This window comes from Callithrix jacchus, chromosome 9, assembly GCF_049354715.1.
Source record: "Callithrix jacchus isolate 240 chromosome 9, calJac240_pri, whole genome shotgun sequence".
Classification (NCBI taxonomy): domain Eukaryota; kingdom Metazoa; phylum Chordata; class Mammalia; order Primates; family Cebidae; genus Callithrix; species Callithrix jacchus.
Window position 1 is genome coordinate 71,335,778 of NC_133510.1, and position 23,698 is coordinate 71,359,475.

Genomic DNA, 23,698 nt, shown 5'->3' on the forward strand with positions numbered 1-23,698 from the left:
AAAATTGGTTCATTTCAAAATTCTACCTTACTTTTGTGGGAGGGGAGATTGTAATGGATGCTTTAAAGAGCTGCACATCTTGCCCAGGCATGGTGGCTCACGCCTGTAATCCCAGCACTTTGGGAGGCTGAGGTGGGAAGATCACTTGAGGCCAGTTCAAGACCAACTGGGACAATATGGTGAAACCCTGTCTCTACTAAAAATACAAAAATTTTCCAGGCATCATGGTGTGTGCCTGTAATTCCAGCTGCTCGAGAGGCTGAGGTATGAGAATTACTTGAACCTGGGAGTGGGAGTTTATAGTGAGCCAAGATCCTGCCACTGCACTCCAGCCTGGGTGACAGAGCAAGACTCCATCACAAAAAACACAAACAAACAAAATGCTGCAAAATCAAATACTGAAGTCTAGCTAAAATATACCAAGAAACTTCTGCTTAAGGGGTTTCCATGAAACAATAAATTCTCTTGAAAACAGAGAAACTATTTCCAGTTTATTTTCTAAATTGAGATATCTACTCAGCAGTGTTTCATTGAAACTACTGTTTGTTTAGCATGTTTCAAAGAGCAGATGGAATCTTGAGCCCATCCTCTGTTCTATGACTAAGTCGATATTAGGGCTTTGCAGTGCTTAGGGTCAGGGCTGTGAGATTTACACTTCCTACTGGAGGCAAATTCTTTGTTTACAGCTGTTCTTCATATTTCAAAAGCACCTGGAAATCAATAAACTTTGTTATTCAGAACAAAAGACTTCTCTGATACCAGCATTTCTTAAAGTATGTTTGGAAATACAGGTATGTTAATCTAAAGGGATGGTATGAGGCTGAATTATTTAAGGAAATGATCCCACAGCTAAGCATGCTTGGGACATCTTCTTTTCTGCATTTCTGTCTCTTTATTACATTAATATAAACTATAAATTTTCAAATCTTTTTTCTGACCAGAAAGCATACTTTCCATCCGTCGTCTTGCCCATGGAACACACTACTACAGAACACAAATTAACATGGAATATGTTATATGTAGTATACATAACATATAGCATATATAACATGTTCTGGAAGATCTGGACTTTGAAGAGTTGTTACAATATTATTGCCTCATAAAAGGTCATTAAATTTTGTCTTCCTCAAAGTTTTATTTGGTGGTAATCAGTTCTTTTTAGTGGACTTTGATCTATTTGCATAAGTATTTATTTTCAGGTTACATAATGGGAAAAAAAGCATTCATTATTTATATGAATATTAGTTCTTTATTGAGAAGCAGAAATATTTTTAATTTACTAAATTCAGAGGTAGTCATGGCCTCTCCTCAATAAACTTTACAGTCTTAGACAATTTGAGCATTTTAATAAATTCTTAATTATAGTATAAAAGAAATGGCCAGGCATGGTAGCTTATGCCTGTAATCCCAGCACTTTGGGAGGCTGAGGCCGGTAAATCATGCAGGAGATCGAGACCATCCTGGTCAACAGGATGAAACCCCATCTCTACTAAAAATGCAAAAAAATAGCCAGGTGTGGTGGTAGGCACCTGTAGTGCCAGCTACTCAGGAGGCTGAGGCAGGAGAGTGGCTTGAACCCTGGAGGTGGAGGTTGCAGTGAGCCGAGATTGCACCACTGCACTCCAGCCTGGGTGACAGAGTGAGACCTCATCTGAAAAAAAAGACAAGAAAAAAAAAAAGAATTTTCCAGGAAAACTGGTAAAATAAGCTATAAAACATCTATAAAAGGCTGTGAAAAAATATGATAAAATGATAAGCAGTACTGTCCAAATAGCTGCTCATGAGTTGATAAAATGAAAAGTCTACAACAAACCCAAACTTCTGCTTTAGATACAGTACTGTGGACTTTCAATGCTCTTTAATTAATCTGGATATCATAATTTTCCCTCCTTCCCCATCTAAAGTTATGAGGAAAATAAAAGGATCTATTATAAAATATACACCAACTGTATTGTTATCATATAGAATAACAACCAGACTTCTCAATAAGCAACTTATCTGTTGCAGTAGGACAATATGCTATTCTTACCTTTCTGGATTCCCCAGGAAGAGATACTTCCAATCTAGCATCAGATATTTTCACTTTCTAAACATAGAGGTTAACTTACAGCATTTTTAGAAGCAGATCACAAATGCAAATTTGCTTCTGGAACAAAACCTAACATTGATTTCTTGGAAAAACTTTCGGAAATGTTGAGAAAAAGCTTTTAACATTTCTGATACATCCAACAGTTCAAGTCTAAATGTAATACATTAAGCACCCAAATCAACACTTGTCATTTATCTGCAGGGACTTAGTGTTTTTCTAAAATACTACTCGCCATTTAGGTTCAGTCATGTCAACATTTACCAATATTTGAGTAGGTATACTTTTTAAGAAGATATATTATGCTCCTTCAAAATAATTGCTACCTGAGTGTTAACTATCCTTCCTCCATCTGAACAAGCACCAAAAATGTAGCATCTCTTACCGCTGTTTCTAAGAGTCACAGAATCACTGTTCGGTCAGGGGGTCTTCATTTTACCGATAAGAAAACTGAGCGTGTGGTGGATTTGAATCCAGGGCTTCTGCCTTTTTTATTTTTTATTTTTATTTATTTATTTTTTGAGAGGGAGTCTTGCTCCGTTGCCCAGGTTGGAGTGTGGTGCAGTGATGCAATCTTGGCTCACTGCAACCTTAGCCTCCTGGGTTCAGGGGATTCTCTTGCCTCAACCTCTCAAGTAGCTGGGACTACAGGTATGTGCCACCACACCGGCTAATTTCTGTACTTTTTAAAGTAGAGACAGGGTTTCACCACGTTGGCCAGGCTGGTCTCAAACTCAAGTGATCGGCCTGCCTCAGCCTCCCAAGTTGGGATTACAGGCATGAGCCACCACGCCTGACTGCTGCTTTCTAAATATCAATTCACTCCCACATTTTTCTCCCATCATGAATATGTTTATCATGTTGGTTTTCTATAAAAGGAATTCTAGCTGAACTTACAGCCATGGAGCATAGCCACCAGCCTACGAGGGAGGGAAAGAGCAGGAAAGGTGTTGCTCAGGGAGGGGGTTTGGGTACCTGGTTTGACCATAGTCAGAATACCAAATTGTCTTTCGCTAGTCTTTAAATGATTTTGAGTCTGATACAAAATTTTGATTTTAAAAGGATTATTTCAGCAAGAGATTTACCTTAAGGCTCATGAACTCATTCTGATTTTACTTCGTGTCCCTTCAAAAACTGCTATCTTAGGAAAGTTAGAACTCAATGCCCAGTTGAAAAATTGTTTGGGGCTTGATGGCAAATCAAGTTTAGTCTTATATACTTTTATTTGTAATATACCAAAGTCATTTTTGCAATATTATATTAATATGTACTTTCAAGGATATAATAAATTACTGCTTACTTAAATAATCAAGATATTCAGATTATTATAAGATTTTTTTGTGATCTATTGCCAACACACAAATTACCAGATTTTCTAAGTGGGTTAAAGAAGCCTCCAAATTTTGTTTATATTGACATGTATGATTTTGTGGATGTAGAATAAGCTTGGCATAGAAATGGCCTAAATGCTCCAGGAGCTCTTCATTCCTCTGTGGTTCTCATCACTCTCCATGCCATTATGGTTTCATTTCTAGATCCTGTAGAACTTTCAATTGAAAGTAAGAACCAAGGCAACTCATTTTCCGTGAGTAATACACCGCACTTCTAGAAATCGGCCTATATTACTATCACACTGGGGATTAAGTAAAAAAAGAGAAAGAAAAGAGGAAGGGGAGGGGGAGGGGAGGGGAAGTAGAGGAGGAGAGGGAAAGGAGGAAGAAAGAAAGGAAGATAGGAAGAGGAGAAAATTGTTTTCTTTCCTTTCTGGTTAGTGCTTTACCCTTTAATTCTTACAGGTAATGGTTTAAGATAGAGTAACTCTCATGGAGAATTTGAGAAGCAAATTGAGTCCTAATGGTAAAATTTAATCTGATAAAAAAAAAGGTAGTTTGCAGTGCTGTTAACAGGTAACAAAATACCTTTACTACCAATATAAGAATCAATTCAAGGTCCAGTAAAAGGAATGTATCTGGAATTATTTTCTTGATTACAGACATGAAAACACTCTTCTGTCAGTGTTCCAAGTGAGCTGGAGATTGCCTAAGCATAAGACCTAGCTTCATAAAATGACAAAGCCCTAGGCTGTTTCTGGGAAGGACTGGGAGTAACAGGCTCCTGGAACCCCTTGTTTGTTCATTCATTCATTCAGTACCCATTATGTGCTAGGCTTTGAGGATATAAAAATGAATTGTTCCAACAAATTTAGTAGACCTTGGCCTCAAAGAGCTCACATTCTACTAGAGAAGGCACCCATGGAAGTAGAAGATTATAATACAATGTTGTAAACCCAATAGTAGAGATACACAGTTTATTTTGGGGAGCTAAGAGGAAGGGTCCCCAACCCCAGACTGCCAGGGAAGGGGTGAAATGGAATTGAATGGGATTATGGTCAGCCAAGGCTTCCTAATGGAGCTGCTACCTGAACTGAGTTTTAAGAGGAGTGGGAAAGGAAAAATGTGGTGGGTAGAATGGCATTCCAGATACAGGGACACAAGCAGCTCTGTGTTTATGAACTACAAGCAGTTGTGGACTTTTGTTTCAAGTGGCTCCCCTTCCCCAGTGCTGTGTGGAGGATGGACTGAAGAGGAGAAGGGACCAAAAAAAGTGCTGTGTGGAGGAGGGACTGAAAGGAGCAAGGGACCAAAAAAGCTGTTGCAGCAGTGCAGGTGAAGTACCGGGTCTCAGCTTTGCGGTGCTGACAACCAAGAAGAGCAGAATCCATCAATAATTATCATTAACACGAATCTTTTTTTTGGTTTTGAGACCGAGTCTCGCTTCTCCTCCCAGGCTGGAGTGCAATGGTGCCATCTTGGCTCACTGCAACCTCTGCCTCCTGGGTTCAAACAATTATCCTGCCTCAGCCTCCCCAGTAGCTGGGATTAAAGGCACGTGCCACCACACCTGGCTAATTTTTTTTTTTCTTTTTTAGTAGAGATGGGGTTTAACCATGTTGTCCAGGCTGGTCTCGAGCTCCTGACCTCAAGTGATCTGCCCGCCTTGGCCTCCCAAAGTGCTGGGATTACAGGCATGACCCATCATGCCCAGCCAACACCAATCTTTAGTTACTTGATGAATACATGGGATTAACGAGGAGGAGAAAGTATCAGGGATGACTCCAAGGCTCCTAGCTTGGTGGTCCCAGTAACTGAGAGAGACAATGCAGCAGGAAGAGCAGCTCTAGGGGGAACAGGATGAGTATCTCCACATGATAGGTTTGAGGTGTCTGTCAGTCACATCCAGGTGCATGTGTCCAGTGGGCAGTGGGTGTGAGTCCGAAGCTCAGGCAAGAGGCTAGAGTTATACCCTTGGAGTCATCAGCCTAATAGACGACTGTGGCGCCAGGTGCCAAAATCTAGGGACACGTGGCTCTGGAGGGAGAGGGGCTTTACTTAATTGACTTGTGTGCTTTGATGCTCTACAGAGACACAATCTTTTCCCTTTGGGCTTGTATTTTCTTGGGTCACTCAGATATGCTTGCATATTTTCTCTGACATCTCCTAGAACATTTGCAAAACAATTCTCAGTCCTATAATTTCTCCCTTCTCTGAGAACTAAAAATATAAGGCACTTACTGTCTCTTCACATACATATAGCACTCGCGGTGAGGTCTTTTTTTTTTGAGACAGAGTCTCAATCTGTTGCCCAGGCTGGAGTGCAGTAATGCAATTTCAGCTTACTGCAACCCCTGCCTCCCAGGTCCACGCGATTCTCCTGCCTCAGCCTACCGAGTGGCTAGGATTACAGGCACCTGCTACCCAGCTCTGCTAATTTTTAGTAGAGACGGAGTTTCACCATGTTGGCCAGGCTGGTTTTGAATTCCTGAGGCTGGTGGGTGAGCCACCCACCTCAGCCTCCCAAAGTGCTGGGATTACAAGGCATGAGCCACCAAGTCTGGCCTCATGGTGAGGTCTTGTATGTAGAAGATCAATAAATGTTCATCTTTATTGCTTATATTCATCCGGTTCTCTGGATACAAAATTATCTTCCTTTGGAAGGCATTTTTTTGCTTCTCAAGTTTTAACTTCTTACAAATTTTAAGACAACTTCAAGATTAATTTGAGAGCAAATGAGAAGTACGTGCTAGGTAAGTGTCTTCCATTCATCATCAAGACTGAATCATTCTTCTCATTATCACCACATATTGCTTATTGCAGAATTTGGAAACATCCACTTTTCTTCAGGAAGATTGTGGAGTTTCTCGAGTCAAGGTCCCACTAGAGTGAGTTAGGGTTGCAGTAACCTGGAGTGAGTAATCCCTGATTCCAGGTGGTGATGTGACTTGAGTTTCACATTTTACTTTGTTTGAAGAATATGTGCAAAAGAGTCACTAAAAATAAGAACAAACTAGGCTTTGTTGCAGCTGAGTGGCTTGGCAAATTTCTGTATAGAGGAATCATTGGGCATGAAGGATTTGACGCTGGGATAGAATCCAATTTCCCTCGAAATGGAAGCAGAATATCCTTTTTAAGAGCACTGAAGTTCTGGGATTTCTCTGGAATAATTACCTTTGTAAGGTATGGCTCATGTCCAGGGACTGTAACCTGAGAAGAAACAAGAGACAATTATATGAGTGACTGAAGATGTTTGGTGGTGCCCAAACTGAAAACACTGATCTCCACCACTAAAATGTAGCCTTTGTGCAATGCATGTCACAATCTGCCAGACTCTGGGCCAGCAACAGATTTGCTCCTGCAGGCTGAGTTACCCAATGCCTGTTGACAGAGACCAGCATTGTGGATGCTGTTGCCAAGAGTTACAAAATAAAATAAGGACATACAGGTACCTTACCTGGGGACGTAAGTGAAGAGAAGGAAGCAGCAGATGATTCTGCCACCATCCTTTTCATGGGGCACAAAGGTAAAGAGTTAACTGTTTTCCTTTTTCCTGTGTATATTTAACATCCTCCTTAGATATCAGGATTATTTACAAGTAGAATCATTGGAATTATTTTCTCAACTTATTCATTTCTTTTCAGTTGACCTACAAGTCTATTGCTTCATTTAAATGCTTTTCTTTCTTTCTTTCTTTTTTTGAGATGAAGTCTCACTCTGTCACCCACACTGGAGTATGGTGGCACAACCTTAGCTCACTGCAACCTCCGCCTCCCAGATTCAAGCCATTCTCCTACCTCAGCCTCCCAAGTTTTTGGGATTATAGGCATGCATCACCATGCTCAGGTAATTTTTTGTATTTTTAGTAGAGACAGGGTTTCACAACATTGGTCACACTGGTCTTGAACTACTGACCTCAAATGATTCACCCGCTTTGGCCTCCCGAAGTGCTGGGATTACAGGTGTGAGCTACCACATCCAGCCTCCTTTAAAAGCTTTGATTTTATCTGGTTTTGTTCATATGAGCCTGAATCTTCAGTTAGATTTTTTTTTTCTTTTTAAGTGGAGAAAATGATCAGGTCAAATAAGAGAAATGCTAAACTAACTACAGGCAATGTCTACTGAGAAATGCTTTTATTATATGTGGTGGAGAAGGGAAAAAATGGAGAATGACATTTACATAACCACTCATTGGTATATATTTTACACATTCATTTCAGCGTCCAGAGTCTTACCTTCAAATCTTATCCTGGAAATAATATCTATGGTCAATGTGTACTGTGTTAGTCTAACTAATGTGAAATGAACAATTCACAACGTTATTCTAAAGGTGTGGCTTATTTATGAGATTGCATTCAAGTAATTAGACTCACTATAAGGAAAACCATTTTTCAAAATAGATAGAGATATCACAGTAAATAGGAGGAAAATAAAGGGCCCTCTAGAGAAAAATTCACCACAGTGAGTTGAGATTTTCAAGCTCTGTCCATTTTCTATGTAGGAGTGGATATTCCTAAAAGGTTTGCAGTTGATAGGCCCCACTTCTAGGCACCTTGGGGAGAACCCATGGAGCAGGGAGGCTCTGAATTCTAAGTTTTATCAACTAAAAACCTTGTTTTTCATGATGTCCTCAAGATGAAATAATAAAATACCCATTCAGTTTTCACTACAGAAGAGATGACTACCTTCTCCCAGGATTAGCTCTACATAGAATGACTGCTATGGTTGGCATGAGATCCGCTAAGCAAAGTAGAAGAATCTTGAATTTCTCAGAGAAAGTCACATCAAAGAGAAAGAGGCAAAATCTGGCCAATTAAATCAATACTTATTCATTTAGTTCTTTCACATAAATCTTCTCAGGCTCAAATTAGTCCAGACCTCCCTGTCTTAGGATAAAATAACTCAGAAATATCTATTTTATAGAATCAAAAACTGAAATTTTACTAGCATCAATTGAAAAAGGGCTGCAAAATAAGTCTATCATTTGCTGAATATAGTGATAAAATTTATGGATCAGATTTCAATTATAAAATAAATTCTAAGGAACATTTCCCAATTCATTTTTTATAGTAGAAAGTATATTCCATGGAATGAGTGTTATATGTTCTTCGAGGAAGGTGTAAACTACCTTTGCTACATCGCTTATTCTAATTATAAATGAGGTTACATTTTAATCATAAAAGGTATCACAAGAAATAGGATTTGGCTTCTATTTAAAAAAATAATTGCCATCAGAAAAAAATAGGAATTTTTTTTCTCTGTAATTTCCATCCTTTCTACTCCCTGCCAATTGCAAGTCTGACACTGTCCTTTCTTTCTGTCCTGATGGATCTACTTTTGAACTTCTTAGATTTATTTTTCAATTTCTTCCGGGTAAGTATTATGAGTTCTACAATATTTTAGTAACAATAACTAGCCTTACATACATACATTTATTATATAGGACCCAGGCAAGAGAAGGAGGTAATACTCTCCATATTTGTTGGTTCTGTAGGGGCAGATATGTTTTCTGTCTTGGACTTCCACAATTACATGGGGTAATGGATTTCCATTCTGATCAAAAACTTGACCCTTTACACCTGCAAGATAAAAATAAAATTAAATGTAAATAACATATTTTATGGTATATAAAAATTCTTGTAAATATTTAAGAACAATTATATGCAATATTTATTTGCTAACTCAATGTTCTGAGTTAATATTAACTGTTAGAGAGGGAAAGAAAACTTATTTTTGATGTAACTTAAAATACAGTAAAAATTACTAATGGAATAGTCCATTTATATTAGCACATACTATCAAAGTGAGAGAACACAGATGACAACCTAAGATCTACTCCTGTCACTTCCAAGTTGTTTACTCAGTTGCCAAACTGTACAACAATCATTGGTGGATTCCATAAAATCCTAAATAAAAACATTGTCAATGTATTACATTATAACAAGATATTTACCTATGCAAGGGACTCAGTAGTTTTGTCTTGGGGTCAAACTACATGAGAAGCAAAATTATAATCCCAAGACTGGAAGCATGGAATTGACTGACCAGTAATAGCAGCCAATATTTATTGAGCACTTAGTATATTCCAGGTTCTGTATTCACTGCTACATGTGTATTTTCTCATTAAATTCTCATATCAACTCTGTGCTGTCAATTATTATCATGATTTTACAGATGAAAAAAACGAAGGCTCTGGCTTATTAAAATTACCTTCACAAGCTCACACTGCCAACGAAGTGGCCCAGCCTCACTGTCAATACATGATAGTCTCCAGAGCCCCTCTCAAAATTTCAGGAGTACAATTTTTAAAAGGCCATTAATTTTTAAGACCTTTCTTATTTTAGATCCTATATTTCACATCTAGTTTGTTTACTCCAGGGCCAAATCATATTACCTTAAGGTGAAGCCACCTAAGCCCCCAATGACATAAATGAGAATGAAGAGTCTACAATGATAAGATGAGCTTGAATGATCCCCAAACAGTTATACTCAATGATTATTTATTAGGGCAGAAAAACATGAGGCACACATAATAGCTTCCCAAGAAATGGTTAAAATGAAAAATAAAAATTTTGGCATTTAACAAAACAATGTTTATTTTGTTAAACAAACTTCTATCTGACCTAGGTTGCCTTTTATTATACTCTCTTTCCTATTTAATTCCTGACTCTTTATTTTTTGCTACCAGAGGAGGAAAATGCCACATTTCCTTCTCCCTTTCTCTATACAACTATGTAAACTTTTATTTTCATGTCACGTGGTTCTCTTTGGCCTGTTTTGTTTTGTTTTGAGACAGTTTTGCACTTGTTACCCAGGCTGGAGTGCAATGGCACAATCTTGGCTCACCACAACCCTGCCTCCCAGGTTCAAGGGATTTTCCTGCCTCAGCCTTCCAAGTAGCTAGGATTATAGTCATGCGCCACCATGCCGGGCTAATTTCATATTTTTAGTAGAGATGGGGTTTCTCCTTGATGGTCAGGCTGGTCTCAAACTCTGGACCTGAGGTGATCTGCTTGCCTCGGACTTCCAAAGTGCTGGCATTACAGGTGTGAGCCACTGTGTCCAGCCTGGCCTCTCTTTTTTAAAAAACATTTCCATTATATTTGTTCCTACTGCTTAATATATATCCTTTTGATCTTTAGGTAGTACCCAATCATAAATTGGTCATAATTTGGTAACCAGATTATGGATTTATTCCTTGGGTTTCAGTGACATTGTTTTACTTTATTTATTTAATTTTTGTAGAGATGGGGTTTTGCCATGTTGCCCAGGCTTGTATTTTTTTTGCAGAGGTGGGGTTTCACTTTGTTGCACAGGCTAGTCTTGAACTCCTAAGCTCATGTGATCCACTTTGGCCTCCAAAAGTGCTAGGATTATAGGTATGAACCACTGGGCCCAGCTTTCTTTCCTCTTATTTGGATAAGAAAAACTATGGGGGTGGGGTGGGGAGGAAAACATATATTAGATGAGTTACTGGAATCTCAATTCAACTCTGTTCTGTAAAGCAGCAATATGTGAGGGAAGAAGCTATGCAAATTATTTCCTTCTCCAGGGCTCTGAGCTAGCTGACTGTGTTCCCGCCACTTAGAAAATCCATGCATTTCAGCAACGTAGCTTGTGCTAGAGGGTGGTGTGTCTGTTGGCATCTCTGTATTTTTCATTGACTTCCTCAAAACCCACCAAATCAAAGTAAATGAAGTGCATAAAAAGCAAAGCAGAAGTATCATTGAAACTGACATTATACCATCCTTTAACATTGAGGATGATGATGAAATGGAATTCAGGATACTAGTGATGAGTAGTAGGCAGAAGACACCAAAAAAAGTCATGGTACCCTTTGAAAAAAGGCAGCAAATTTCTTCTTGGCTAGAAGCAGTTACACTTTAATAGACCAGACTTGATTTTATTGACAGTGGTTTTGGACAGCCTCACATGGTAGCGGTTTTGGATGGCCGCACGTGACAGTGGTTTTAGATGGCATTAGGTACTGAAACAACGCGTATGGGTCAGCGTGTGCTGCCTCTGAACTGAGGCTCCAGTTAACCTGAGATCTGCCTACCCTCAAAGATAGAAAGAGGAGGAACAATTTGCATTTGAAGAAATGTCCGAACAAGTCTTCGTATTACAGTTTGACCCTTATTCATCATCCTTTTTTTTTTTTTTTTTTTTTTTTCCTGAATTGAAGTCTCCCTCTGGCCCACAGCCTGCAGTGTAGTGACACCATCTCTGCTCACCACAACTTTCACCTCCCGGATACAAGTGATTTTCCTGCCTCAGCCCCCTAGGTAACTGGGATTACAGGTGCCCGCCACCACACCCAGCTAATTTTGCATTTTTAGTAGAGATAGGTTTTACCATGTTGGCGAGGCTGTTCTCGAACTCCTGATACCAAGTGATCTGCCCACTTTGGCCTCCCAAAGTTCTGGGATTATAGGGCCAAAGACTCACTTTCGTATGACTCTTACCTAAACCTAAAGATAGTCATTCCAGCTGTGGAAGCCTGGGGTATGTGAATATCACTGTCACTGGGCAAACACAGACCATGCTTATGTATGGAATTTGTATTCACAGAAAAACTCCTATTCAAATGAAAGGGTGCTTTAGTTGTATATGTCTTTACAATATTTTGTCTACATACCACCAAACCTTTCACCTAAGAGGGAAGTAACTGTTTTACTAAAAAATGTGATTTATTTCTATATGCTGAAGTTGAAACACTGAAAAAAAGACTGGTAGACCTCAAGAGATGCAGAGAGAGCCAACACTATTAACTATATATAAAAACAAACACAAAATAAAAATGTATAAAGTGCTCATATGCTACACAAATGAAAAGAAATAAAATTCTGTGGCCAGATGGGGAGATACATGGGAGAAATGTAAAGCTCTTTTCCCCTCGGAATATGTATTAGAGCTTCATGAATCAAAGTCTTTCTTGGCTGGGCAAGAACTGGAATTCCGCATCTGTTGGCCATGACTGAGAGTTGGAACTGGGACAGTACTTAGGAGACTGCTTGTTTGTGCCCATGTCCCCACTGCATGGTCACAGTTGCATCCTATGTTGGATGTGGTGACAGATCCACATGTGTGTCCCAGGCTTCTGGAACTCGGCACATACCAGATTCCTTTAGGCCCAGGTTGCTTAGGTTTCTGGATGCTGTGAGCCATTCCCTGGCTCTCTGGGTTCAGATCTGCTTTGAGGAGTCCAGGGGAGAGACAGGGCAGTGGCAGGTAACACCATGTCTTGCTCATTTTTGCTTCTCCTCAGAGACAGGGACAAGCAAGACAATCTAGGCCCCTAGAATTCAGACTTGCCCTCCTTTGCTACCTTGGTCTTAATGTCTGTGACATCCTCATCTCAATTCAAACCTAGTAAATCATCCTCTAAGCAGGACAACATGGCACCAAGGGGCCCGAGTTTCACTTGAGGTCTGCAGTGAATTCTAACGGAAAGAAAAGCACCACTGAAGCCTTAGAACAGGCTGGTGGGAGGCAAGGCTGATGCTATTACTCTTGACTTTCTATTGACTAAACTGAGATTCAGACAAGTGCTTGCTCATGATTTCAAACATCGCCAGATGACACAACTGCTTTACCCAAGCCTCGGCCCTCTTGGCGATGCCCTTCCACTAAAGCAGAAGACCTTTCCTTGCCAGACAAAGTTGGTCAGAATGTTCCAGATGGGTCAAAACCTCAGAAACTCAGAAGCATCCTAGCGATTGGTAACATGGAACCAGCAAATGCAATGCAGCTTGACAAATATCAATAATATCCCTAAACCAGAGTAATGCCAATAAAAGTGTTTGCTCTTATCCTTCACAAACAAAAACATTCATTAGCTTCTTATTGGGCACTAGTAGTGACAGAACCTTTCTATTATGTAATAATAATAACACACTGTATTGGTGTTTGAAAATATGGTTTCATTGTTAAACCATGTTATGCATATGTCTTAAATCACAAGGGGACAGGGTTGATGTGGCAATATATATTTTTTGAGTGAGTTGTTTCCATCTGATTACAGAAACAGGCAGATAAACATTATTTATAAAACCTAGTGCAAATGGGCTGGGCCTCATGCTAATGCCTGTAATCCCAGTACTTCGGGAGGCGGAGGCGGGTGGATCACCTGAGGTTAGGAGTTCAAGACCGGCCTGGCCAACATGGTGAAACCCTGTCAGTACAAAAATACAAAAATTAGCCAGGCATGATGGTGGGTACCTGTAATCCCAGCTATTTGGGAGGCTGAGAATCACATGAACCCAGGAGACGGAGGTTGCAGTGAGCCGAGATCATCGCACCATTGCACTCTGGCCTCCGTGACAGAGCCAGACTCCATCTCAGAAATGAACAAACAAACCTAGTGCTAATGGTGGACTGGTAAACCTTCAAAAGTATTAAAATAGTAACTACAGGTATACTGCAATTTGTATGTTATCAGTTCACAAAGCTCCTTCCCTGGCAATATTATATCAACATGATACTTCAAAGCCCACCTTCATTCAGTTCTTGGTGAATAATCTGTACAGCTAGATTGAGGTTCTGAAAATAGCAGTGTAGTTACATAGAGCATATGCATGTCCATGACCATGTTGATTCTAGTGAAGAATGAATTTCAGAAAAGAATAGGCAGAGCCAGTCATGGTGGCTCACACCTGAGATCCCAGCACTTTGAGGCTGAGGCAGAAGAATCGCTTGAGACCAGGAGTTTGAGGCTCACCTGGACAGCATAGCAAGATTCTGTCTCTACACTAATTTGTTTTTTTTTAATTAGCTAGACATGGTGGTGTTCACCCGTAGTCCTACTTACTTGGGAGGATGAGGCAGAAAGATCACTTGAGCCCAGGAGTTTAAGGTTACAGTGAGCGATGATTGTGCCACTGTACTCCAGCCTGAGTTACAGAGGGAGACCCTGTCCCTAAAATAATGACAATGACAATAATAATAATAGTAATAGTCAGATTAATAAACTAAAGGATCAAGATAGGTAGAAATATAATAGCTTAGATTAATACATGACATGCCTCATAAGGAAAATCTAATGGAGAAAGAAATACCAGAATACTAAGCAAGAAAGAACCCAAGACAAAGGTTGATGACATAATAAGGAAGGTGAAAGTCCCAATAATAAGTTTATAATCTGAAGAGATGTGGTGAGAAAGAACAGATTTCATAACATCCCCTATCATTGGGAGTCAACCTAGTCCATGAGTGACTCAGCCAGTTAAGCAGCCCTGAGAGTTTACCAGTAATCTTTGTGTACTTCTCTTCAGGTCATGGAATGGAGGCTGGGAATACAGGCATGAAAGAGGGTAGAGGCATCCCTTTTAGGGTTGTGTGGCCAAGGGAGGGTACTAATTGCACTCAGCCCTCTGGCCCTGTGCTACCCTCCCTCATCCTTCTCCATCTTCTTCATAGCAGAAGGAAAGCTTTGGTGTGAATCATGCAGAACAGTCCAGGAATTATGCAATTACACAGTAGGCCCATGCAGCAACCCTTTTCAACACACAAACACTGCTGCCCCCCGTCTCTGTGATATTATAGCGATTATGCCAGTTTCTGACATGTTTCTCTCCCCAAGCCATTCTGAATGGAAGCAGATAATTTTAACTCTGTAAATAAAGAAGAGCCGTCCACACCTTGCCCAAACAGAGACCACCTGAGTAATAAACTTGAACTGTACAAGATTCCATCATCATCTCAAGTAGTGTGTTTCTCTAGTGCAATGGCTTTCCAACTATAGTCCCTGAACCAGCAGCATCAGCATCATGTGGGAAGATGGTAATAATTCAGGGCCCATTCAATCAGAAACTCTGGGTTGGGGCCTGCCAATCTGTTTTAGAAGTCCACCTGGTGAGTTGCTGCACATTTCAGAGCTACCATTCTTTGACACACTTAGTATGTCCATCTGTGATAAGGTCCAGCCAGCCTTCAGCAAACAGGCTGGCAAGATTCCTATCACCAGGACATCTGGCAGAGTTCACAGGTGAGAGAAGTTGAAGGCAATGGAGCTAGCTCACCACCCCAGTTCTGGAAAAAATGCAAGGTGGTATGTCCAGTGTTCTCAGAGTCCTTGGTACTGTGTGGCGAGTAAGAAGCAAACACAGTGTTTTTCTAAATGGGAAATCATGTAACAGAGTAGCATCCTGCTTTCCTGATCTTTTGCTAGATTTCTAGAACATTTAACATGTAAAATTAGGGGGACTCTGGATTTTGGTTTGTTTGTTTTTGAGACAGAGTCTCATTCTGTCACCCAGGCTGGAGTGCGGTGGCACCATTTTGGCTCACTGCCACCTCCGCATCCCGGGTTCAAGTAATTGTCCTGCCTCAGCCTCCCAAGTAGCTAGGACTACAGGTGCAAGCAACCACGCCCAGCTAATTTTTCTATCTGTAGATTTCAAGTAGAGACAAGGTTTTCCCTTGTTGGCCAGGCTGGTCTCAAACTCCTGACCTCAGGTGATCCACCTGCCTTGGCCTCCCAAAGTGCTGGGATTACAGGTGTGAGCCACCATGTCCATCTGGTACTCTGGATTTTTATACCCTCATATTAAAAGAACATGCCTCATGCTTTGTTTTCTATGAATGAGTAGGCACTGCCTTTCACACACACTGCAGATTTTCACGCAGACAGAATTCTTAACCATCAGATCTGGCACTGAAATGAGGCTGTAACTACAGAGCATAAATAAAGGCTTGCATTGACTCAACCCAGAGGTCTTGCCAGATGCTGTATTTTGTATTAACAGAGAATTAATAAGAAAACTGTACAAACCTAGGTGCACCTGTTTCATATATTCAATTAATGAGGCTTTGTTATTATTCCAAAAGGATGGCAGCTTCTCCTCACGAGGGTATTTACAGCATGACAGCTCCAACGTGATTTCAAAACACTGGCCCCAGATGTAGTTGTAATCTTGCATTCCACCTAAACACAAGCATATTGAATTTTTGTTAGTGTCTAAAATTGAAGTGCAGCCAAACATCACGTGCTTTGGGAACAAGTGAATCAGACGGCTCCCTGTAAACAGGACAACATGAATTTGACATATTAGCCCGTAAAATCAGGGCTTGACATTTTATTAGCCAGGCATGACCAGACAATCCTAAATATTCCCATCTGGGTAACTGGATCAGAGCTGACTGAAGTGCACCTGTACATCAAAACTAAGTGAGGGGTGAAGGAAGGGTTCTTTTTGTTATTATTTTTTGAAAGCCTACATTACAAAAAGGATTCTTCAAATTACATTTCTTTCTTAAATTACCTTTTAAATGGATATAAGCTGGAACAAGATTCCTTTAAAAATATTTCTACAAATCATTGATAAATACACTTACTACATAAAGCAAAGCACACTAAAATGGAAGAATCATGGCCAACATTTACTGTGTTCACTATTGCTAGATACTGTATGAAGTGCTTTGTAGCAGCTCGTTAAGGATCTACCCCTTCTTTACAGATGAGGAAACATGATCACAGATGTTAAGAAAACTCCCGAGGGGTGTTGGCCAGTGAATGACAGACACTGGAGTGCAGGCCACCTTCTGCCAGCCCCTGTGGGCTTCCCCAATATGCCAGAGAGCTCCTGCAGATTGAAGACAGAATGTTAAGCCGCCTCTCAGAGGTGGAAGGCCCAGCCTCTAGGCTGTCCCTGCTCTTGCTGACTTTCCAGTTGTCTCCTCTGGTACCCTATTTTCAAAAGGTTATAATCATTTCATACTTTCTTTCTTTTTTTTTTTTTAAATAGAGACATGGTCTCGCTGCATCACCAAGGCTGGAATGCAGTGGTGCAATCACAGCTCATTGTAGTTTCAAACTTCTGGGCTGAAGTGATCCTCCTACCTCAGCCTCTTAAGTAGCTGAGAATACAGATGTGCACCACCACACCCAGCTAATTTTTTTTGTTTTGAGACAGTGTCTTGCTCTGTTGCCCTGGCCGGAGTGCAGTGGCACAAACACAGATCACTGCAACCTCGACCTCCTGAGTTCATGTGATCTTACTGCCTGAGCCTCCCAAGTAATTGGGACTACAGATGTACACCACCAACCTGGCTAACTGTCATATTTTTTGGTAGAGCTGGGGTTTGCCATGTTGCTGAGACTGGTACTTAAAAAAAATTTGTGTATGGAGATAGAGTCTCACTATGTTGCCCAGGCTGGTCTCAAACTCCAGGCTTTAAGTGATCCTTCTGCCTTGGCCTCCCAAAGTGCTGGAACTATAGGCATGAGCCACTGTCCCTGGCTTTCATTTCACCGCAGACTAAGATGCAACATTATTACTATTATTATCTTTGAGATGGAGTTTTGCTGTGTGGAACAGGCTGGAGCACAGTGGCACAATTTCAGCTTACTGTAACCTCTGCCTCCTGGGTTCAAGCAATTCTCGTACCTCAGCCTCCCGAGTAGCTGGGGCTACAGTGTGTACCACCACACCTGTCTAACTTTTTTTATTTTGGTAGAGACGAGGTTTCACCATGTTGCCCAGAGTGGTCTCAAACTCCTGAGCTCAGGCAATCTATACACCTTGGCCTCCCAAAGTGCTAGGATTACACGCATGAGCTGCTGCTCCTGGCCTAAGATGCAATATTTTTTATATTTTAATATCTCTGAATTGGGATGTGTCTTAAAAAGTTTTATGGCTAAAAACATCATGTCTTTAACTGAAAATATTTTCTTGGTAGTACACCGGGTTTTATAATAAACAGTATCTTGGATTTGATGAAATACAGTAACTATTAAGAAAGTAGTTTCTGAACAAATTTTAATTTGTTACACTTGAAACCTCCCCAAGAAAATATGTATTCTCAGTTTCATCAGTATATTTTGGATGTATTGAAGTAGAAAAAAATTTAGGCCAGGTACTGTGGCTCATGCCTGTAATCTCAGCACTTTGGGAGGCCAAGAGGGGAGGATCACTGGAGACTAGGAGTTCAGGGCCAGCCTGGACAACATGACAAGATGCTATCTCTAAAAATAAAGTAAAAAGAAAAAAGAAAAAGGCAGCATGGACCTGTGAGGCTGTGGGTATCCATGTGCCCCAGCTCCTCCAACATCCCCCAGCTCCCCCTGCCTCCCCCAGCTCTCCCTGCAGCCAGCTCTGCAGTGGTCCGCTCCAGTTGCCACCTGTGGATTCAGGTTCCAGACAGAAGGCTGTGTGATCTCTGCCCTTTCTTGTGGCCCCCGCAGGCCCAGGTTACTGTGGCAACCCGGAGAGCAGCCTTGGCACTATGGAGGGGCCCCGGGCTACCCCTCAGCCTTACTTGAGGCTGGTTCTTACTTGAGGTGCTATGCAGGGTTATGGCAGCACTGCATCAAAGTATGGGGGCACATTCTAATTCTTACGGTTTTCCATGGGAAGGGGTGACATGGGCAGCTCTTTTTGGATTTTTTGCTGTTCCCTATTTTTTTCTGGAGAGGTTTTAGATATGTTAGGAATCAGCTTTATGTGGGAAGAGAGAAAAAGCTTGCTGAAATGTATTCTAGACTAATTGAAAAAATGTAAACTACTAGAAAAATTTAGTGTTATTGAAAAACAGCATGAAGGCTATGAAGTCGAGTCATCTTTACAGGATCCCAGCTTTGAGAAGGAGGCAACAGAAGCACAAAGTTTGGAGGCAACCTGTGAAAAGCTGAGCAGGTCCAATGCAGAACTTGAGGATGAAATACTCCATCTAGTAAAAGAGTTAAAAGAAGAGAAATTGAAACAGTCTGAACAAAATGAACTGATGGTGGATATTTCAAAAAGGATACAGTCTCTAGAATATGAGTCAAAATCCCTTGAATCACAAGTTGCTGAAGCCAAAATGACCTTCAAGACTTTATATCTAATGACTGAAGAACCACTGAAGACAGCAATAAAAGATGCTTTGGATGAAAATTCTCAACTTCAGGAAAGCCAGAAACAACTTTTGCAAGAAGCTGAATTATGGGAAGAACAAGGGAGTGAACTTAATAAACAGAAAATAATATTGGAAGACTCCAAAGTACACACAGAACAAGTTCTCAGTGATAAAGACAATCACATCAAGACTGACTGAACGCCTGCTAAAGATGAAAGATTGGGCGGCTATGCTTGGAAGACAGAATGGATGGTGATAACTTGGAGTTAGAAATGAACAGTGAATTGGAAAATGGTGCTTACTTAGATCATCCTCCAAAAGGAACTTTGAAGAAACCGATTCATGCTGCTAAGTTCAATGCTTCTTTAAAAAGCTTAGAAGGAGAAATAAATCAAATGTATATTCAGTCATCTGAAGTTGATAAAATGAAGGAAGAGCTTACAGAATGTATTAAAAATCTTGAGACTGAACAAGCATCTTTGCAGTCAGAAAACACATGTTTTGAAGTGAGAATCAGAAACTTCAACAGAAACTTAAAGTAATGACTGAACTATATCAAGAAAATGAAATGAAACTCTACAGGAAATTAACAACAGAGGAACATTACCAGGTAAAGGCAGAAGAGAAACTTTCTAAAGTAGACAAAAGGATCGGCCATGCCACTGCAAAGCTGGAGACCTACAGAAAGCGAGCCAAAGATCTTCAAGAAGAATTGGAGAGAACAATGCATTATTATCAAGGGCGCACTATTTCCTATGAGAACAAAGCACAGGATAGTTGGTTCGCAGCTCGAACTGCTGAAAGAAGTCTCAATGATTTAAGGAAAAAAAAGGCTCACAACAGACAAAAATTAACTGAAATAGTTTAAATGAGAACTTTTAGAAAAAGATCCATATGCATTGGATGTTCCAAATATATCACTTGGCAGAGAGCTTTTCCCATATGGCTCAGCCTTCATCTGAAATGAGAGCTTTTCTGTCTCCTCCAACTTCATTGGAGGGTCCACTCAGACTCTCCCCTTTGCTTCCAAGGAGAGGAGGAAGAGGTTCAAGGGTCCAGGGAATCATCTGGACTATCAGATTACCAACGAAGGAGGAGAATCAAGCTCTGATACATTAACCGATTATCACAGGGGTCCTTCTGACACTGGGCCTCGGTCACCTCTGTGGGAAAAGGGAGCTTCTGGAGATGATTTTCCACCAAGGGATTTCCCAGGTCTACCACATGCTCCATCTGCAAGTATGCTTGTTTTAAAAAATTTTTTTTAAGCTAAATATATGTTTTATTAATCAGAGATATTAATTTTACTATCTGTTCATGTAGTAACACAGTGGAGGAAAAATTTCCTAGCATTCTGTGAGTGTACCATTACTTTTCCAAAGTGGGAAGGCAGCTAGCCATAAGTGAACTGTAATGAGGTTTCAAATGGATTCATCTTAATACTATAGAATTATTTCTGTATTTTGGTAGTCAAAAAATAATTGACTTTTTGCAGGTCTTATAAAACTAAAATTATCTGTATCTTATTGGTAGCAACTGGTTATTCTGGCCATGGTTAAAATAATTAAAATTTATATTCTAGCATTAAAATTACTGGCTAAGGTATTTTATAAAGTCTTTTTCATAAGCAGTTCTGATGTAGTCCTATGTTTTTAAAACTTAAAATGTATTTATTATGTTTGACCTAATTGTTGAATTTATTGAATTCTTTTAAAGCTTCACATAAGAAAAGGGAATAATATATTGCTTTTCTATTCATACTTTACCATTTTGAACTACAGGGTTCTGCAGGATAAATATGTGGTTACCAAATACTAGGCTTTGCCTATGAATGTCTCATCTAGTCATTCCTTCCCTGTTTCTCCTTTTTTTTAAAGTTTAAAGTGAATTAAAATGAATTTTGTTTGGGGGAATTTTAAGGTGGTTTTTGATATAACTGGAAATGTTTTAGTGTAATATCAAATCAGAATTGGGAATCACTGATGTGAACTTTAAGTTTGGTGAAAATTATATTACAAGAAAATGTTTTTGGAGAAGAACTTTGATAATGAAAGAAAAAATATTTTTACAGCAAGTTATATATATTTTAAAATACTTTATCTTTTTTAAAAAACAGGTATTAAGATAGAAGAAAAATTACATTAAAAATTAATGACATTTCCTTTAATCATCTATATTTGAAGAAGTACATTTTTCTCAATGTTGTAAAAGTTAATTTCTTAGATCAAGTAATTATTCTGGTGTCAATTTTCAAGTAAAGAATAGACAATGGAAGTTATAAACTTAGTGATTTATTAAGGCATAGTACAGGTTCTCAAAGTTATAAACTGTCTTTTACCAATCTCTTTGAACAGTGAGAAATGTATATTCACCAAGGGGTTTTCCTCTACCTTCCCCCAAAACCTGGATTTAAACTCCCACTTCGACATTTTAAAAGTAGAAGTGAGTTCCTTCAGGGTTGATTCCACCTTCAAATGAGCCTGCTACTGAACATCCAGAACCACAGGAAGAAACCTGACAAGATTTTTGCTTTCTTCAAAAATAATTTTGACTGATCTCATTTTCAATTTACAGTAACTGCTGTTACTGTATAATTTTTACTTATACCTTTTGTAGGTGAATAGAATTATAAATCTCAGATAGTATTTTGTGAATAAAGGTGATTTAAATATGAATCTTATGAGTAAATTATTTCCATTTTATTTTATTCTAGATAGTATAATGATTTTAAGTTGATTAGTCCACTATTATATAAATAATAGTGGGAGTTTTATATATTGAATCTTGTAGGTGGGGAAGCTCTAAATTCTAACATCTGTATCTTTATGCCAAGAACTGTATTTACTGTGGTTGTAGATAAATTTTATGCTTAATTAAATACATTTTAGTTGATTTAAAGACTTGTTTGGCATTGATAATAATAAAATCAGCTAGTTTTTCTATAAAGAAAACCTCATAGCATATGTAATGTGAACCTAATACAAACTATGAGTTCAGTTAATAAGAATGTAATCAGCATTGGCTCATCAATTGTAACAGATATGCCACACTAATGCCAGATGTTAATAATATGGGAAACTGTGTATGTGGGTGGGGCAGGAAAAGGGTATATGGGAACTCTATACTTTCTGTTCAATTTTTATGCAAACCTCAAACTGCTCTAAAAATTCATTGAAAAAATGAGAGGTAAGAAGGGCAAGTAAATGAAAAAATAAAAATACCAAAGAAAATATAAATTAATATGTAATTTCAGAATAAACTTGGTAGGAATATATGAAAAAACATCAAGAGAGAAAAGACTAATACACCACTAGAAAAATGAGCTATAGATATTATCAGACTTAAAAAAAAACAATAAATGTTCAATAAGACTATGAAAGAAATGTCAGTTAATACTGAAACTTAAAATTATGAAATTTCATTTTATCTATGAAACTGGCAAACATTTTTAGAAGAGATAATAGTAATCACGAGGGGCCAAACAGGCCCTTTCACATATGGTGAGGACTGTAAATTGGGATGACCTTTGGTCAGAAAAAAATTTGCCAAAACTTGGAAGGTGTACTATGATTTTAACTAATGGTCAGAATAATTTGTTTTCATCTGAGGGCATTGCCTAACTAGCCCATCTAATGTGAACTGAATCCTGACTTGTTATTACTGATTTGCACATTTTACAACTGTAAATTCAAATGTTAGCTTGTAGAAAATTGGTAAGATGTTAATATTTTTGTCCAATAGAGATATAATTTCTGTCCTGCACAGACAAAAATGATTTCTGCTCTGTAAAGAAGACAGCACCAACAGCTATGGTTTATCACCCTGTGGGACAGTCATCAGATTTAGATCTACTTTAGCAATAATTTATAAGAATTTTAGTATTCTTTTTCTATGTATGTATATATACTATATATATATCTTATATAGTATATATACATAATATACATATTATATGTGTATATCTATCATATATGTATGCCATAGCATGTATATATACATTATATATTCATATATTATAGTTATATATATAATACATGTACATCATCTATGTATCTCTAGATACATATACATAAATATCTATGCATATACATATATAGATATATGTACATATATATGTATATATACTTATACATACTATATATATACATATATAGATAAATGTACATAATATATGTGTACATATAGATAGATATACAGAAAACCTAGGCAGCACCATTCAGGACATAGGCATAGGCAAGGACTTCATGACTAAAACACCAAAAGCAATGGCAACAAAAGCCAAAATAGACAAATGGGATCTAATGAAACTTAAGAGCTTCTGTACAGCAAAAGAAACTATCACTAGAGTTGAACCAGCAACCAACAGAATGGGAAAAAATTTTTGCAATCTACATATCTGACAAAGGGCTAATATCTATAACCTACAAAGAACTGAAACAAACAA

At 39.0% G+C, this 23,698-nt stretch overlaps 1 protein-coding gene and 1 pseudogene across 2 annotated transcripts in view; one reads left to right on the forward strand and one right to left on the reverse strand.

Annotated features, from left to right (window-relative positions):
* Positions 1-3,930: 3,930 nt before the first annotated feature.
* Positions 3,931-23,698, reverse strand: part of CPM (carboxypeptidase M) — an 84,024-nt gene continuing 64,256 nt past the window's right edge. The window contains exons 7-9 of the mRNA XM_035256988.3: positions 16,190-16,342; positions 8,848-8,996; positions 3,931-6,627 (exon numbers count right to left, since the gene is read on the reverse strand). Coding sequence (XP_035112879.1) covers positions 6,373-6,627; positions 8,848-8,996; positions 16,190-16,342 — 557 coding nt within the window. The 3' untranslated portion in view covers positions 3,931-6,372. The remainder of the gene's footprint in view (positions 6,628-8,847; positions 8,997-16,189; positions 16,343-23,698) is intronic.
* Positions 18,643-21,765, forward strand: LOC103795314 (melanoma inhibitory activity protein 2-like; annotated as a pseudogene). Its single transcript, XR_013522340.1, has 2 exons — positions 18,643-20,493; positions 21,609-21,765. The product of XR_013522340.1 is annotated as a melanoma inhibitory activity protein 2-like (transcript).